The sequence below is a fragment of the Aythya fuligula genome, chromosome Z, assembly GCF_009819795.1.
Source record: "Aythya fuligula isolate bAytFul2 chromosome Z, bAytFul2.pri, whole genome shotgun sequence".
In the NCBI taxonomy this organism is placed as follows: Eukaryota; Metazoa; Chordata; class Aves; order Anseriformes; family Anatidae; genus Aythya; species Aythya fuligula.
The window spans coordinates 30,847,758-30,867,763 of record NC_045593.1 but is presented as its reverse complement, the minus strand read 5'-3'; the positions used below and the strand labels follow the sequence as shown (position 1 = coordinate 30,867,763).

The 20,006-nt window shown below is 35.5% G+C and overlaps 1 protein-coding gene across 3 annotated transcripts in view; it reads right to left on the bottom strand.

Moving 5' to 3' along the window:
- UHRF2 (ubiquitin like with PHD and ring finger domains 2) overlaps positions 1 to 20,006 on the bottom strand; it is an 85,601-nt gene that overhangs the window by 47,897 nt on the left and 17,698 nt on the right. For all 3 annotated transcript variants that reach the window (XM_032206176.1, XM_032206174.1, XM_032206175.1), the window contains exons 3-4: positions 16,225 to 16,487; positions 2,814 to 3,032 (exon numbers count right to left, since the gene is read on the bottom strand). In XM_032206176.1, coding sequence (XP_032062067.1) covers positions 2,814 to 3,032; positions 16,225 to 16,487 — 482 coding nt within the window. The remainder of the gene's footprint in view (positions 1 to 2,813; positions 3,033 to 16,224; positions 16,488 to 20,006) is intronic.

Below are 20,006 nucleotides of genomic sequence, written 5' to 3'. Positions count from 1 at the left end.
ACATAAATACACACATCAACAGATACAGTAAAAACAAATATTCATGGTATGTTCTACCATAAGTGTTCTATGTTCTCCAAAGCATTACCACAAAGACAGTCTTGATACTTCCTGTCCTGGTGCCAACAGCTCCATGAAATCTTTTTCAGAAGCCATCAAAAAAATCAGTAAGTCAAATGTTAGACTATTTTCTACAAAACTGGTTGTTTCAAACAGAGCCTTTTTAACAAAATAGCAGAAAGGGAGGAGACATGGCTGTGACTGTATCTGAATCATCTCCAAGAACTCTGTCTGTCATTACTGTCTTAAGGTTGTTCTTAGGTAGTGCGCAAATAATTCGTCACTAACATATAATCAGTTACTCACTAATACATATCCATAAAACTTTTATGATAGAGTACACCTTCATTACATTAGCATTAGTTAAATATTTTAATGAACAACTAATTACAACTTTAGATTAAGAACATTAAAAACAGTAAGACTGACTTTTTATTTTGCAAATTACCATAACAAGAAAGTAAAGTGAGCATGCTCCTCCCAAGCTTATCAGTATTAGCAGATTTATCTTGTACTTTTACTTTTAAATGAGAGGATTTACCGTTAACTGACAGGAATGGTTTAGGTAACACATAACAGAGTATTATTTACCAAATATTCCTTGATATGTTACAGAAATGATAGGTTACAGAAATGATAGGGCTCAGATACCCTTACCTTCTGCAAACTAGTTGACTGGCTGTATAGACAAACTATCAACTTGTAAAAGAAGCCTAAGTTCTTATCTGGGAAGAAAATTCACTGAAATAGGGTTCCATTTGGAAAATTGACTTAAATTCACCACCTACAGTATTTATCAAATGTGACTTCAGCCCCCAAACTCTATCCAGAGGACAGAAAGAGGTCAGTACTACAGGGAACACCCACAGTACTTGCTCTGTTACCATCTTCAAATTTGAAGCATAACTAACAGCTTATTCAGACTGAAAAAAAGCTATCCTGTAGAGATCCAACCAACACAAGCAGAATTTTTAGCCATCACTCGAAATGGGTACTTTGTTTTGCCAAAAAAAATCCTATTTTACTAAACTGGAAAAATTCTGAAAGAACCCCTACCTACAGACAACACTTTTAAATAACTATCAATAGACATTTGACTTTAATGTAAACTGATAACTGGATAGTTCTGATTATAGAAGGCCATGAACTCCATTTCTGTGATTCACCAAATGTTATACAACTATTAAATGTATTGCAATGAAAACACTAATCTCTCTATTCTGTCCTCTTAAATCTCTTCTCCCTTGCGAAGTTAATGATTAATAATTCAGTATCTACTCAATTTCTTCTTGTTTCACATTTTTTCCCCGCTTTGTCTCAAAACATGTCAAAATGTCCTCTCTGGGGACATAGTCACGGCACCAAGCCTGTCAGAGTTTAAGAAGCCTTTGGACTGTGCTCTTAGTCATATGGTCTGAATTTTTGGGTAGACCTGGGGGGTGCCAGGAGTTGGACTCGACCCTTATGGGTCCCTTCCGACCCATATTCTATGATGCTATATGCCTGCTCTAATTAGCACAAGAAGATGGTAATACACTGAGATTGCCCATAAAACAACTCCTGTTACTTTAAAACTAAAAAACATCCACAAAACAATTTTCACCTACTCTTATCATATACCATGCCTTTCTTATTTCTCCAGTACTACATGTGACTATTTTTAAGCAAAATATTGAATTGCACCTTATCATAAGTTTGCATTTCTTCCAGTTAACCACATACTGCATCATATCTTCCTACAGATGCAATGTTTCTCCCTTCTTATAATAAAAATACTCTAAATAGTCTACTTCTCTTTAAGAAATATACTCACAGACTAATGACACTACTCACTGAGTAAATTTGGGGCATGCCATGATAAAACCAATCATTTAATAAGCAAAGTTTCACTTCAGTTCCAGTTGCATTTTAAAATCAGTTTTTGCATGTAAGCCTTCCTTAGAATGTTTCTATCTTCTGCATGGATGAAGGTGGCAGACTGGATCCAATTGCTTTCAGTTCTTTAGTGCCAGAAAAGGGTAATGTTAATGGCATGAGGAAAGCTAGTTGGAGGAGGAAGGTTACAGTGAATTCTTCAAGGAGATTGTTCATAAAGATTGATCATCTTTTAATCTCTAAAAAAGCAATCATACAGCTTACTGGAAGTTATATCATAAAAGTTTCTGCAGAAAACAGTGTACCCAAGAGTCACACATGAATTTTTAAAATCAAACAGGAAACCCAAACAAAGGAAAGATACTCTGTTGAGTTCAGCCACATGAAAATACAAGTAATTCCCACCCCCACAGATCCACATTTTACTTGTCATAAGCTACCAAAATTTTATTCTTTAAAGATCCAGTTAGCCAGTTCAGACTTACTCAGATTGTCAGAGATAACTAACATTCAGTGAGACATAGAATTTTCCAAACTTTCAAGTTACTGAAAACAGACACTTCAGCTTTGAGTGGAATCAAAATATATAAATAGATATATAAATAACTAAAAAAATATAAATACAAATAAAAACATTCTGATCAGGTAGAATCACATAATACATGAAATCCTGTAGTTATCTTCAGCAGTCTTACGAAATGTAGAAATTACAACTCATAGCTAAGTTTGCACATTTTAAAAAACATACACTGGAATTCCATGATTCAGACAGCTGTGGGATTTAAGTATCACATTAATTTTAATCTGGTGATGACTAGTAGACAGAAAGATACTTTATATTAAATGTAAAGATTTTGAGTTGGTCAAACAATTCTTACCCCAGCAGAATTTTAGCATGAACCTCTTTGTTAGTCCTTGAGATTTCTCTCAAAGAGGTAATTTCTGCATCAAACCAAAATCCTCTTTCTTCTGGAGTTTCAACATTGTAGTTAACCATCACCACATCACCCACTTTTAGTTCACTCCACTTCAGAATGGTTCTTGCTCGGGGTCGAAGATTACTGGTGTCCATTTCTACTATGCCATTCTCCGGGTACCTTGAAAAGCAAAGCCAAAAACAGTAATGATTATTACTCCTGTAACAGTAAGTTATAAGTCATAGGCAACATTTTTCAAGAGTATAATTTTTAAGATGTCTTTGACTTACAAAACACATAGCATTAAAAAAATCAGACCTACTATCCTTCTGAAAATTTTATTTTGATCTGAAGAGTCCAGCTGTTTGATTAATCTCAGATGGATACAGCAGCATCCACAAGTTGTATTATAAAATTAAAAAAAATGTAAGAACTGGTTGTTGGATTTTTTTTTCCACATTTGTAATGCAATCAATTTCAAATTTTAGCACAGACATAGACCAATTTTGTTGATTTCACTGAGAGCTTCTTCCTTAAACCAACAACAAAAAAGCAGTAACCATTATTTTAATGTTTTTCAGCATGGCACATTTGTGATTTAGGCCTGTTCTTAAGCATTTGTTACATTTCCACTATATTCATTATATTTCGGACTAATCTTTTTAACAGTTTGACCTTACAAACACAGCATATTGAATTCATGTGGTAGATACAGTCCAAATCCATGTTCAGTGAACCACAGGTTTAAAAAAAAAAAAAAAGGCTAACTACAAAATCAAATAAGGGAGAAAGAACTCAGACTTCCTCTCAGACAGATGATCTAATAAGTGGAAAATGTTTCTTCCTTTTAATTATGAAAGAAAAACCTGGAAAGGCAAATGTAGGATCAGTCCTTTTGACAACTTCTTTTGAGAAAATGCAGTGAGGAATGCAACAGTATAAGAAATAATGGAAGAGGAAAATGCTTCACTAAAACATAATTAAGAAATGTTGGTTTGTTTTTTCACTGAAGACAGTTTTTTTTAAAAAAAAAAAAAAACAACACTATAGTATTTTACACATTATTACCCCCAAAATTGTTAGGGTTTATAAGATACGGCATACAGCAGCACTGGAAGAAGGTGGCAATCGCAGCACACATACAAAATTAAACAGTAGTAAGTAATATCTGAAGAAATCCAATTCCTTTCCAAGTTCAGATTCATTTACCAGAATTAAGATAGCTGTTAAATATTGCTATCTTAAAAACAAACATGAAATACATAGCAAAAAAAAAAAAAAAAGACTGAGATATTAACTTTTTGGTCTAACAACACAGCCTTCTTAGGTCCTGCGTATAAGGTAATTCTTCAGCTACAGTAGTGCTTGTAGAGTTTTCAGATGTGCTGTAAATACAGCACAATACAGACATGAAAAACATTGCTAGCAGAAAATACCTAGCCTGTTACAAAAAGATTAAGACTCAGATGTTAAACTAAAATAGTGAAGTTCCCTTCTAATACTTCTTGTAAGCAAAGAATCATCCATTACTAAACTTGCCCTAGATGAGGTCACAGTACAAGTCCCAGAGAAAAAGAAAGCAAGTTGAGTGCTTACAGACAAGGGCTATGCAAAGTATTCATTCTTTTAACAAAGATTACTGAGAATAATATATCTTACATTTCCATCATGTAATGATGATTATTTAAACAAGAGTACTCATGCTTTATAGTTTTATATGCCTTTATAAAAGAGTACTGTTAAATCATAATGGCAAAATTCTACCCTTGCTAATATAAGTATGGCTCTTGTTACTTTCCAGCATGCCTATCCATAATGAACAAGACCATTTCAAAGTCTTGGGAAAATTGCATGTTCTAACTACATAAACAAAATGTACTTAGCAGCATGAGGCTCTGGCAAACTACAGTCTGAAGGTTGTCCCTGCCTCCACAATTGAATGAAACCCCACTGATGCAAATGGATGCATTATACACAAGTTCATTTTTGTACTAAATCTAAGTCTGCTAAAACAGAAATGGGCTAGAGAGAAGGCTGTGGACAAGCACAGTGGACGTGCAGGATGGGAGGGCCAGACAAGACCTGGTGTTCCATCTCTGAGCCTTTTCTTTGCCCTCTACTGTGCAGATATCTGACATGCGGCTTACATTTGTTGGAAGACTTATCAGCTTCTTTTGTTTAAAGAAACATGAACCACAGCAGTTCAACATTGGCTTGAGATAAACCAAGGGCCAAGAAGACATCATATCTGTCCTTAACTATTACTTACATTAATTAATGCCTAATTAATACCTGATTTATCCATAATCAAGTTAAATCCAGAAAGTGTTTACTTCCCAGTATATACAGGGGCAGGTGCTTATGAGAGCCACTATCATGTGTGAACAGTCTCATATTAACTTTTTTTAAACAATTTTGTTTCCAATTCAAAAGCATGAACTACATAGCCAACACAAGTATTTGTCCTGTAGTTTTCCCTTAAAAGAACCATTCTACAGTGATAGTGTTCATAATTATTGCAATAACTGTAATATAATAAAACAATGCAGAAAGCAACTGTAATGAGGTCACATCCGTTTTATTGAAGGGCCTGAATAATGGCAGAACATCATAGTTCAACAGGCTACTGAAATCTTACGACTAAGATTGGGAAACTGGTTAGTTCCAGTCATTTTACAATAAACCTTTCCTGAAGTTTGAAGAAGGCAGTAAGTATAACACAGTGAACAAAGAATCAGTTTACTTGAACTCAGAAATGAAAGTGTGCCTTAAGCATCCGGAAACTAAAGAAAGAAAAATTACATATTGTTTATATACACACAAAAATAATCAGGTGAGAAGTTATGAGATCCGTGGTGTTTAAAAATTAGTATACATTAGAAATTCCAAAGTCACTACCCAAAAAATAATCAAAACAAGTGTAACTTGCAACAATTTTGAAATCTTTTTTTAGAGCAGGAGATATGATCTGAAAAAAAAAATCTCTGAAAAAAAAAAAAAATATGTTGAGTTCTCTTCTTCTTGGGAAGACCTTTGGACAAATAACTTTTAATCATCAAGAATTATTTTGTGCCAAATTCAACTTTGTCTCATCTTTTCACCCCTAAACAACTCAGAATAGAAACCTTCCTACTATATGTCTGAGGAGCCTCAAAGATTTTCATTGTTAACAGCGACTCCAACTCTGCTCTGGTGAAAGAGCCCAAAGAAAGATTGCTAAGCTTAAGAAACCTCCTGAAGTCTCCTCTTATAGGTAGAAACCTATTGCTCTCCAAAGAAAGAAGAGAAAGGCAGCCTTCCATAAGTGAACTTCACTTGTCAGAAACTTAAGCTCACAAATATTCCTTTTGAAGAAAAGACAGTTAATAAACTGTCAAGATTGTCCTTGTCAGAATTCACATTTCTTTTGCATCAGGTTCCATACACAAACTGTTTTGGTGCTGTGCTTTCACACACTGAAATGCTGATGAATTTTGATAAATGCCAACATATTTAAACATTCATATTTGTTAACTATTCATGTTTGTCCATAACTGATACCCCAAACAGAACAGATGAATCAGCATTTGTCACAAGCCTTTGAGTTAGGCTCAAAAATCACACATTTTCAGTCATACTAAATACGTTAAGCACAGTAATAATAGTCCTCATTACACTAAGTAAAATGAAAATACTTTCACAGTAAACTTGTGACCTCAAATGTATTTAATGTCACAATTTACCTAAGTATGGAAAAAAACACTCACAATAAAAAATGCCACTCACTCCACACTCATTTTCCAGAAGTTTAACAAATTATTTGTATAAATCACACAACATTAAAACTTAACCTCTTACAAATGCAAGAGTAGTATGTAACTACATCACAAATGGGAACACAGAGATAAACCAGAAGACAATGAACAAATACAGTGTTATAACAAGCCTCAAGAATGAGGTGAAAGACCCTTTCCAGCCAACTGTAATACAGAACTACTGTTAGACGTGTTTACTGAAGGTGTTTTCTTATTTATTGCATTACTTATAAAATCCTGTGATAACTCTCCAAAGAAAACAAAGCAGCTTCACAGTAGTGTTCTGATTAGACTAGTGTAAGTTTGGTACAGTTGAAATGATGATTTGACACAATTCAACCTTCAATTATAGACATTTTCTTGTTTTTACGTATTCTTCATTACACTTAGCACCTAACATTTAAAAAAGCAGACACTGTTAACAGGAAGTATTATTGTAACAGTTCAATGAATACTTCCCATAAGAAGTCTCATGTTCACTGTCAAGCCACATTTCCCTGTAATACTTTTAACTGCAAACACTAATAGTAGCATAGCACGATTTACCTATGATTTCCTAACTTTGTATACGGTTTCCATAGCAGAGAACTATCACTGTAATAAAAATCCCAGCATTTCTTGGTCAGTATCTGTTTGTTCCTAAAACACTGCACTACTGAGAAACATTAACTCTACATCAGAATATGCACAAGTCTTTTCAGTCTACCAAGAACTTACTTTCAACACAATTATTAAGTATTCTATTTGAAGTATGAATAGAATGAAACAGAAGGCATCTGAGAAATACACTGCGTGCAAGGGGAGGTATGGAGGCATTCTGTCATTCCTTCACAGAAAAGGAAGCAGACTTCTGTTTGTGGCACGTGCATTAAACCTGCTCAAAGCAGTGCTTCCCTCCCTTGCTCCACCCTTACTAAGCAGCCACCAGACGAATTTATGCGAACGGATCAGTTAGATCTACAGAACTGTTCACTTAGTGGTTCATTTTTTTAAAATGTATCAGGAAGCAAGAGCACTGCAGCCATACAGTTACCAAATTCAGCACAACTGAACTATCATGTGTACATAGCTGGAAAATAACGTATGAGGAATAAGAAGTTACTATCTCTAATAGCAGTGGCCTGTAATCCTTGATTGATGTCTGTCTCCAATAATCAAGTATAAACAAATTGTAGGGTAGAAACCCATTATATTAAATCCCTGCCTACTACCTTTATTTGCACATTTCACATTAAAAAAAATCTAAAATATATCTGTTAGGCAAGTCTCAACTTCAAACCATTTCTTGAAGAAGAAATGGAAATGTGTTCTCTTGATGATCTCTTCAGCTAAGGAGACAGTTTCCAGGAAAAAGGGTTGTGGTTTCCCTTGAGAAGGCAGTACTTAAAGAAGCACGTCACTTCTTACATTTACCTTCTCATTTTCTCAAAATATCCTGTGCTCTCCAAAAAATCCAAAGTCATAATTTTGAGAATGAAAGTTTAAGCAGCCATAGTTTACACATCTCAACCTGTCTTGTATGTTGCTTATGCAGCATACAGAATGACTAGAATTCCTGACCTTTATGATAATAAATCACTATCTTGTTTTTCTTAACTTATCTATGCACATGCTTTTGACATGATTCTGAAGAGGTTACGGGTAGTCTGGACTACAAAAGACAAATGAAACTTGCCTGATAAAGGCAAGACAGTTTTGATAAGGATAATGACTGCAGCAAACCAGAACTTTCAGCGTGCTAGCCTATCACAATCTTTCAAATAAAATGGCTTATACCTTTATCTCATCTTCTCCCTTTATAAAAAGGATGATCACTAACACCTTTGGCCTTCATTGGGAACTGTTACTTCTTACAGCATTTTCCATGACAACTTAATGTCTGCAACCCTGATTAGTTCTGAACTAATAAAACAGACAAAATAAAAAGGCTTTAATAAGAAATAAATAAAGCTTAATTCCCCTTGTACTTGAAAGACGTTCTCCCCTTGCACTTAACTTTTCAAAGTTCTTTTAACACAGAAAACATTAATTCCTGTTATTATTTTACTTGGGCAGGTTGAGATGTATGGAATAAAACAGTTAAAATATTTCCAGTAGGACTACCCCCACCTTTTTTTCATTCTCAACTGTTTTTTTCATTTTAGACCATTTCCCAAACTTCCAAATTAGAAGTTTGTTACCCAGGTTTGTATTTTTACATACATTTCAGCCACCATGACATACCTATGCTCATAACATGACTCAAACACTTCATAAATAAGCTTATAATTGTTAAGACAATCTTAGCAGAAACAAGAGTTAAAACATCTTAGTATTGACTTGGCAGGTCAAGGCATTTTAGTAGTATTTAACTACAAGCCTTCCACCTCAAAATGGAAGCTACTACTCACAGACTGATACAACTGTGTAAGTTCAATTTACATTTAGTAGCACCAGAGTCCAACAGGTGTCCCAGATCACTGAGATCAGTCCCTTATTACATGCTACCCCATACACTAACCTTTTCCTGGACTCCATTTATGATGAGTGTCTAAAATTACTGGTGTTTTCCACAGTTCATTTTTACGACATTTTACACAGTTTATGGAAGACGAACAGCCTCATAAGGGACAAGTACTGACTAAAGCTTATTTATAAATACATAGTAACACATTCCTGTGTGCCATATATGCCTTTACCTTCAAAGCAGGCTATAATCTCCTTAGTGTGTAATGAATATTTTTTTAAGTGTTTCTACAAAGCCATTGAATTCATTTTTCAGGACCTAATTAGTAATACTGTTTAATAAAAGTAGATAGCACATTAACACAAACTGTTTGTTTAGATACAAAAATATCAACAACTTAAGGACAGAACCCATAGAACGGAGGTCTTCCTAGAAACTAAGGAATATCCTGTTACTAATTCTTCATGCTGAAGAATAAAATGAGGGTATTGACCAGTAATTTTGTTTCTTAGAAATATATTTCTCACTCTGTAAACAAAATAGCTACCAGCATGTCTATAATAGGCACAGATTTGCATATATTTTCCTCTTCCCAGTCTTTTGCCTTTATGGTTCCAGAAGCATGTGTGAACAGACCACTAGTGCAAGCTACATAGCTGAGCTCACTACAGGAAACTGCAGGTGTCAGCATTCCCAGAGCGCAAGCAAGGGTGTCACCCTAGCAGCGCTGCATTCATGACGATGGCTACTTTGTCAGCCTACCCGCAATAAAATTCACTACAGTTCATTGTTTTGGCTGCTAAAAACTGCTGTTCATTCTACTCAGCTTCAAAACCCCCAACAGCATACAGGCTCCAGAATAGATGAATAATGGACCTGCACTTGGAAAACTTACCTCAGAGAAGCCAGCTGCTCTTCAGTAACGCTAACTACCTGCACCTCTGTCTACGTGCACAGCCAGCAAATCTCCATATTCAGTTTACACAGAGTGGATTTCTGAGTTTTGTTAATGTAGGATCACATACACGGACAGCCTAGTTTGTACACAGACATAATAGCCACTACTCACAACATCATGTTGCACAGATGTCAAGAATGGAGGCATTCTTTAAATGATGTCAAAATTCAAAGTATATTGCAACTTTAACTCTGCCTTATTAGTCTCAGGCAGATTGTCGAACTGCCAGCATCCATTGCAACTATTCCTGAGGTTGCTGTAACCTTTTATCTTTTAGCTAATGATACAAATAGCTACAGGTCCTAAAAGAAACCTGATTTAAAAAAAAAAAAAAGTGGAAACCCAAATGCAAGCTGCCATTCTTGCTGTAGAGAGGCTCTGAAGGTTAACACCAGCTATCATCTTTCTACTCCATTAATGATAAGGATCCCTCAGAGATTGCAGCATTCTCTCCAGACCCTGAAGAAACATTTAGTGTAGTAAAGTGCAGTGAGAAGAGTCTGAAAAAACTGTGGAAAGACAGTGTACTAAAGTGACAGCAAGGACTGGCTAACATGAATAAGTTTACCCTCAAAAATCCATCATACAAACAAAGCTATGAACAAAAGAACTTCTCTTTGGAGAGGAACACTGTTGGATAAGAATAACCCTGATTTACTTACCCACTTCAGTTCGTGTTAAAATCTTCCCATAACCAACAAAAAAAATTGCGCACTAAAGTCTATTTTCACAAAACAAAACCTTTAAGAACTGGAAAAATAAAATCTACTTTTTATGAATCTACAGCTGGAAGTACTATAAATTCTGTGTACACTGATCCAGGAATTTGATAAAAGCTTTAGGAATCCTCAGAAACAGTAACTGCCATCTGGCTACCTAAGTTGCCTTAACCAGACTGGGCACGCAACTCGCTGGTTGTGAAGCATCCTGCTTCACAACGCTTTTCAGGCAGGCTCTTTACAGCACCAAAGACAAGATAAAAGTATCCAACAAACATGCCAGACAGATCAGATGCAGACTGTACTGCAGTTTCTTGGGCTGAGAAGCAAAGAAGCTTCAGACTACCTCCAGTTCTCAAGCAACTCAGAGGAGAGTCCTTTGAGAACTCCTCTGAGTTCTTTAAGGACATCATTCCACAGTATTGAACATGCTAACAATTCATCCCGTTTGCTAAACTACCTAGTACCCTAAAATAACTAACCACAAAAAACACACTTAATGACACATAATGCAAACATTAGTGCAAGTTATAACTTAAACCTCTGACTGATGTAAAACCTGAGAAGGTTATCATCCAAACATGGGTGCACTGAAAAAAAGTTACCTACACTTAATCCATACTTAATCATTTATGTACAGGCATGCATACGGGCATTTGTCAGGCTGCAAACATCTCTAGCCTTCCTGTGAATAGCATTGAGCACCACCTTAAATGGAAGGCCTTTATTCCAAATAACTTACACAGGAAAAACAGGAGAAGGAAAAGAGCTTCTGTTTGTCAATCAACAATTCTTTCCCCTACTTCGTTAAATAGGTAACCATCAAGACACTAACACTTGCAGAGTGAGAACCGTCTCCCTGACAGTAAGTAGACCAACCAGTGCTGCACAAGCAATAAATATGAAGTGGAGCAAGTTTAAGAGGAAAGTTTTTATACGACAGCAATGTAAGATGTCTTTATTGTGCCACACTAAGCAACTGAGTGTTCTGTTCTTTATACAGTGTTTCTTAAGCAGGCAAAGAAGCTATGGTGGAGACTAGGTGGAGACTATAGTTCTCAGTTATCTTCAGGATCCAACCTTATGCTGGATTCCTCACGAGTCCTTGCAAATAAGGATTCAGATTTATTCTGTTCAGAACAGGTTCCCATCTTCATCTGTACTAGAAGACAGTTGCTTGGGGCAGAATGAAATGGAGGATAGTGTATAAAAACTGATAGCACACCTTGACCTTAGAACAAACATTCTTTAATGGCTGTTTGTGATAGTGACACAAAAGTAAAACAGAAATAACAATGAATAAAAAGGCAGGAGGGGAAAAAGAGAACATTGGTAGAAATAGGAACACCTGTAAGCAACACAACATCCAGGTAGAATGTTGCTTTCAGAAACTGACTGCAGAAGATGGACCATAAGTTAATAGCACTATTTCCACAGCTGCATGCCAAGAAAGTTGGTAACAAAGGAAGGCAGACTCAAGTTCTGTGTTGATGAATGCTCTTTATGTCATTGGTGAAAACAGTGCTCTTAAAGCATGGCGTACCTTTTAAATCTCTCACAATAAATAAGAATATGTAATACATCAGTAGCATTCACAACTGGGAAACCTGTTTTGCCATAAGACAGTTGTCCTTTTGAAAGTTACGTGTTCTGGATAAGGGCTTGGGGTATTTTCTCTTCATTGCAGTCTGTTTATTTTCCTGGAAAAGTTTTCTACTGTTTTCCCCCTCACATTCACTCTTATTAAGAAGGAAATGGAATGAAGAAAGGAACAAATGAAAACCTTTCCCTCAAGAGGAGGTATACTCTTGTGAAATTGTTTAAGCCAGAAGATTAAAAGAAATAGGTTTAAGCAAACCTGGAACTGAAAAGTCCTACACAGGACTCATGATACATAAATCTAGCAGTACCAGCTAAGATGAGCTTTCTCACTTAAGGAAGGCACAAGTCCTGCTTCAGCCTTTAAGAAAAGCTGTTCTCAGGAGTGACCTAAAAGTTACCTTGTTGAAAAAGAATTAACGATTGGTTGTATTCTTCACTTGATGGGACTGCCAAGTATCTCTGGCTAGAAGACCAAAGCCAGAAGTAACCTCAAATCTGTTAAGTTCTAAAAATCTAACTTCTTCAAGGATCAAGCGTGGAATATACTGGCAGACAATACAGATGCAGACTTCCTGATGCACAGACTAAGTAGAATTAATGGCTAAGGCAGCATTAACCCTTACTGAAAGGGGTAGGAAGAGTAAACACATCACAATATCCTGGCATATTTAGGCATTTAGGCTGTAAAAAAAAAAAATCTTATTTTTGTTCTTTCAGATTTTTCTCACTGCTCTCAAGAACTTGAAAGTGTGCTTCAATATAATTTACTACAGTGATTTAGACTAAGCATGAACTTTCCTGACAGGCACAGTTCAAGAGAGAATGATTGAGGTGAAGCTTCACTTTTGAATAAAGTTCTCAGCCACAGAGTTCTTAGATAAATGTGTCAAACAATGCATTAAGTCAGTCCTAACCCTCTGAATCCAGTGTGAATACTAATGACACAGCCAAGGGAAGAAAGGAAAAGACAGTTTCAGGCCTCCATCCATGTTAAAACACATGGGATCTGTGTGTTTCAGAGAGAGCAAGGTGAGCCAGGTCTGCACTAGAGGACTTTGCTACAAGAGCTGTGCACATAGTAACAGAAAGCCTGGTCCTGATGGGGTTGCACACACTTCCAGCATCTTTCTTACACAAGCATTGCTATAAGCATTACAGGTTCAAAAAAAAAAAAAAAAAAGAAGAAAAAAACACTGAAGGATAGTGTTTGAGGTGTTTTTTTTTTTTTTTCCTTTTCAGATTAAATCTGCCACAACACATGGCATAGTAAAGTGTATTTGCTGTTTATCACCATAAGGTCTCACTTCAGAGTCAAGGAACTGCAGTAGACCAATTTAATGCTCTACAGCTGACCTGTCCCACAGCTGCAGCCTCCTTTTTGGTGAGATTGTCTTCCAAATTGGAAGGATAAAACAAGCAGAGAACAAGACTCAAACATCAGCAGAGAAAAGTTAAGAAACTGACAACACATCTCCACCTGTGACATATAGTCCTCCAATGTATTCAAGTAATTTTTATGACTTTACAGACTCAAGGCTTATGCTTTCCCCTTCCCAGACATTTTTATTCTGTTTCAGATGAATGCAAGTGCTTTCACCTCTTGCAGGAGTATAAATATTGTGGGCAAGGCATAGTTGAAATTACCCCACCTAAGAGAATCATTTTATTCAGGAGATAAAAGGGAAGATGTCTTTATTTACAGTGGTGTATTTTGAAGAAGCTCAGAAAATGCCAAGTTAAGCAGCAAAATGCACAGCCTGAACCTAAAAAACAAAACATCCAGAAACAGGTAGCTATGCAGAAGAATAAATGAGTAATAAAGTATGAGCCTCAAAGAATACAAGAAGTTAAATTATATGAGACAAGTTCTGGAGCACAGAGGAATTGTGTGGTAAAGCACATTATGCTCTCCCTTTTTATCCATAAGGAACATACTGGCAGCAGAATAGCTGCATAGAGAGGTAAACACTAATGGATGCAAATAAAGTGCTGCGATTGCCCTAATAACTGCCATTTGAATATTCATGTTAATTACCACTAAAAGAAGCGAGACCTTTTAACATTTTTAACCAAATGTCAGTAACATTCATGTTAAACCAAATAACCCATAAAAGCTCAAGTTCTGCTTTCCAGAAAGTCTTCCAATAGTTACTTTTTCTGCACATTCCAACAGCCAGCATCTTCAACTGAAACATTCACTATCTTAGACTGAACAAGTACATACCTGTGCCTTTAATCACTATCTTGCAACATTGTGTTCCTATACCTTATCTAATTTTGTTGGCAATGAACATAAAACTGCTATGCATAATCTTACAGTAAGACCAAGAAGATTACTGTCTCCACCTGCTCAAAGTGAGCAACTAGATCCTGAAGCACACACAAATGAAGGTAAATTTTCTTTTTCTTTAGTATACCAGATTTTAGTATAGATAAAATCTGGTGTGTTGTGCAACATTTTCTATTTTAGCAATTGGGGGAAAAAACAGGCCATATACAAAACAGGAACAGAATTTCACTGCAGCAGTTACAAAAGTTTCTAAAGAAATTTTTGCTCATGGCTCACTTACATACATCCGCAGTGTTGGAAATTAGGTAATCTTGAAGCCAATCTTTAACCACAATGCACACATAATTACCCTAGAAAGTGTTCTGATTTTGATTGTATCAGTTGAGCAAGTTATTTCCATGTACGTCTTGTAATATTTGATACCTAATAAAGTATTTAAATTTTTAAAAGACTGAAAATCTTGAAGAAAAGTTCAATTTAAGGCTTTCATCTTTGTGATTATTTAACATTTTAACTTACACAGTTGCAGATGCAATTTTGTATCTGAAATCAAGTCAAAAAAGCACACCGAATTAGAACAGCAGCAGCAAAATGTTCTCTATTCAAGTCTGTATTTTTATTTTTCTAGCAAAACTACATTTAGTTACACTTTAACTGAACTTGAAACTGCTGCTCTGAAAGTGTATTGTGGAAATCTTTATTTAATTAATACTGAATACACCTTGCCCTCCATTTCCTTAAGCTTGGATTGCACAAACTACAGTATTTCTACTATTCTCAGTAGCTCTACTACTCTCAGTAGCAAAATTTAAGAAACTCCCTAGAATCTATTTAGATGCTTAGCTCAATGCTTCAGCAAATGCTGATTAAAACAATTAAAAAAAACTCTCAAGTGAATGAAATTGTGCAAAACTTCTTCAAAAGAAATTACTTTCTATTTAGTGTGCAGTATGAGGGGCTATTCCTGCCCACACACTGACGGCTCCAACAGTTGTTTTTATGAAAAAACAAAAAACCCACAACCCTCCCTTAGTGTCCTCATTCCAATTCAGAACCAATTTCATGCCTTGAGTCACAAGTTTTCTAAAACAAACCTTTGTCAGCAATGCAGACCTGCAATTTTGTGCATAACTGTTCTAGTTAGAACAAAATTAATCCAAATTGTGTACCAAAATTTGCTCTCATGAGCCTTCTCCAGTTCCAATGAGAGGAGCTGAATATACACAGGGAATAGATAAATAAAACAGTAATTTACTTGGAAAAACCTGGAGTGAAAATTCATTTTTATATATAGTTTCTTCTTCTCATATAATTAAGGATGGATTTAAAATTTTAAAGACAAATTAACTAATACTTGACAAGTACTTATGCATGGAAAAAAATAGCATTACTCCCACGTATTCACTATAGCCACTGAAAAGTGTTTAAACATTTTAATAATTTTTTCTTGGTTGCAATATTGAACTTGCTTTCTTTGATTCCAAGCTTCTTCAAGAAATTCTTGGTTTATACAAACCAAATAACAATATGTGATGTCCTCAAAATAGTATCAGGAGCACTTACTCATCGTACTTGATATGATAAATAGCTTCTTCATCAGTGTCCATACAGTCTGAATAAGATGTGGATGGGGTACTGTCCAAGTTATTTGCATTCTCTCTAGAATGATCTTGACTTAAGCTTCCATTAGTCCTTTTGTGAGTATTACCACTCTTTCCTTGAGCTTTACCATTCTTATGTCCCTTTGTTGCTCGGGTAACATTTTCTATGTGAGCTTCAAACCAGGCTCCAATGCTGACATCACGGGCATCCACCAATTCATTTATCTAGAAGAAAAATTCAGTAATGAGTTTATGCATGTTTTCTATAATCTTAATTAAGAATAAATAAGACAGTTACTATACAACTGCTTAACCCTGTTATCAGTAAAAATTTAACACCAGTAACTCATTGACATTGAGCAAGTTCAAGTAACATACAGTCATCATTAACACTCTGCACATTCAGTATTTTATTCTTGTCTCACTAAAGTTTGGTATTAGGAAGAACCACAGAACTGTTCAGGATGGAAGGGACCTCCAGCAATGATCTGTTCCAGCCCTCTGCTCAAGGCATAGTCAGCTATGGCAGGTTGCACAGGTCCATGTGCAGATGGGTTTTGAAAATCTCAAAGGAGAGACTGCAACTTCCATCCAAGACCAGACAGAATCTTCAACATCAGGCCAGCAAGCAACACATTAGTTTTCTGTTATATCCGAAAGGCTATTTAATCACACGCAAAATGTGTCAGATAGCTAGTAAAAAAATACTTAGCTTTCAAAAATGAACACCATGTTTACTAGCTATGAAATAAACTTATATGTGATTTTAGAAAAGGAGACCACGTGATTTTTTAAGCCTGAAAGTTAGCTTTCTCTCTTTTGTTGTCATTTGCTCTTGCTTCACAAGTTGTTTTTTTTTTTGACTAAAAGAAGTATACACGTATACGCAGTACTAGGGCATTAAAATACTAGCTTACAGCCATGGGATTTTAAAACTTTCCTCTGCCTCCAAGCTGGAATTATGAATTAATCTTTTGTAATTCTGCCATGCAGCATTTTTTACCCCTCAGGACTTGAGAGGAAAGAGGGAGGAAACAAGTCTAACAAGGATGCAACCACAGTCAACCAAAATCCTATAGCTGCAAGCAACAGAACTATCTCCAAACATATCTCAGAATAATAGTGGCATTAAGCAACCAAAATACTTTATTATTCTAGAGCATGTTTTATTTTCACAAGTCATCAGCTACTTAATCGGGTGTTTCTTTAATAATTCTGAGAACACCGGGAAAAAGGTTATTTAAAGAACGTTTCATCCACAGCATAACAACTATAAAAAAAATCATGACAACATAAGTTCTGCACAGCCATGCCATAGAAAACATCTGCAACAAACAATTACAATATAGATGTCGCTTAAACTGCAGCCTTTGTCAAGTACTAGTGGCAGGGACATACTTTGCAACTCCAAAAGCTAGCTTCTATTAACCAAACAACCATAATACATCTTGGCAGGGACAAGATCAAAAGAAAAAAAGTAAAAACCACCACACTCAGTAACATCCACTATTTAGAGTTAAGCATTCTCTAAGTATCTGAACATGCAATTCACAGCAGTTTAAACTAACAAATTTAACCCAAGAAAGCAATGTATAAATAATGCTTCAAATTTTAATCTCCTCCTTTCATTCACTTTCTTAAAACAGTCTCCAAAATTCAATCCTCTCTTTTTTCTCCCACAAAATTCCAACGCTTTGTTTTTTATTCTTAAAAACTACAGTATCTGAAATACAGATTTTTACCAGGAGGAACACTTCAGTCGCCTAATAAATCAAAGAACAGCCTCATTTTAAATGTTTTAAATATAAGCAGTGGATTTCAACACTTGTAAAAAAAAAAAAAAAAAAAAAAAACAAAAAAAACAGAAGAAAAGTGTCCCTACAAAACCCTAAGAGTTTGAATTAGTTGTAGCACAAGGTTCTCTATTTTTTTTGTCTGAAGAGCAGACTTGAGAAACTTGGAAAAGAGTCCTTCATCCGCTGCTACTACTTGAAAGAAGTTCAGAAAGTGCCAGAGAAGCCATGTTAGCCAAGCCATCATCATTAGATTACAAAAATAAAATTCAGTGCAGTCTCCCATAATTCCTTGCAAAAGCATCCTTTCATAATTTGATATGCACATTCACAAAACAGACTTTCCACCCTGGCAAAGTACAAAAGCAATAAATTACCATCAAAGACTACTGAGGAACATCAGACAACTATTTTACACAGTTCTGTTTCTGCAAAAAGATCCAGTCTGCAGCAGAGAATTCAAAGAAAAATACAGTCAAGACTGCTTTTATGCAGAATTGTTTTGGTAGATTTATTTTCTGTTGATTTTAAGTTGGAATATGACTACTTGGAGCAGTTCTTGAGGAGTAGAAGATTGAAACCAAGTTGTATAAAAGAATATTTCCCATGAAAAACAAAAGGTATAAGGAGAAGGTAAGTAAAGATGCAAACAAAATCAGAGCTCTATGGTAAGGAAGAAGTCTAACGTTGGTGTAACAACCTAAAAGCCTTTTAGAGTTCTGGCAAATGTGTTTACATGCAATTACCTAGACTGATTTACCAACTAAAGACAACCATCAATCTAATTCATCTTTCATTTTAGTTTGTAGAACATCATCCAGTGATATAACTACAAATGTTAATACCAACAAAACAGCAACTGTTTCTTATTTAGAATTGCAAAATTAACAAACAGTCATAAACAGTTATGACTTATGATCACTAAAATATGAATAATGGGGATAATACTAATTATCCCCAACTCTTTTCTAAACTCTTAAAAAAATCACTAGAAATAGTTAAATAGGACAGATCAAGCCAGATCCTTTTTTTTCCATAAGAACTACAACAGTAGGAACAGATCTCATCTTTGCCCTTCTTCCTGATTTGAAGTATCATAACCTTGTTTACTGTTGTATTACTTCTCCTTTTCTCTGAGAGAAAATAACTACTTCACAATTATCACCATAATACAAAGATTGATAATGAAATAATTAACTGTCTACACTTAAACTGCAGCAGCATGCAATTCACTAAGAGCAAATTTCCCTAGTACCTGTTCAATGGGATGTTTTATGGGGTGTTTTCAGTCCAGTCAAACCAATACTGCGAACTGATTCACAGGAATATAATGACAACATATGATGAACAAGCACACTTTTAATTACTAAAGAAAAATACTGCACGCAAGTAGGGACTGTACATATTCCGAAGCAAGACCACAGACTATTCTATTTTTCTGCAAAAGAAATCTGCAAATTAAAATGCTCTGAAGGGCCAAAGAAAAGGCTGCAAATAGATTTTGCTCTCACAGCTAAGATGAGAGGAGCTATGCAACAGAGCAATTAAAGAAATACCAACCATCTTTAAAAGATAAGAGAACATTGGAGGCTAAACCAGGCAGAAGCACCAGATGAAGTCATCGTTCTAAAGTAGATATAAGAAAATGCCATCCAATCTGTGGAAGGCCCAGTGATGAAAAGTTATGGTATATGTCAGGGGGGAAAAAAAGTAGCATGATTTCCAATGACCATAAAATCACTGAGGTTAAAAGGTGCTTCTGGAGATCTCCAGCCCAACCTTCTGCTTAAAGCAAGATACGAACTGAGTTCATGTCAATTTGTTCAGAATTTTATCAGGTTGTTATGTCGTGAAAAGTTCCAAGCATGGAAGTTTCTCACCCTCTCTAATGCAACCTGTTTCAACCCTTATCATCATAGTTTATTTCCTTACTACCCCTTTCTAATTCCCA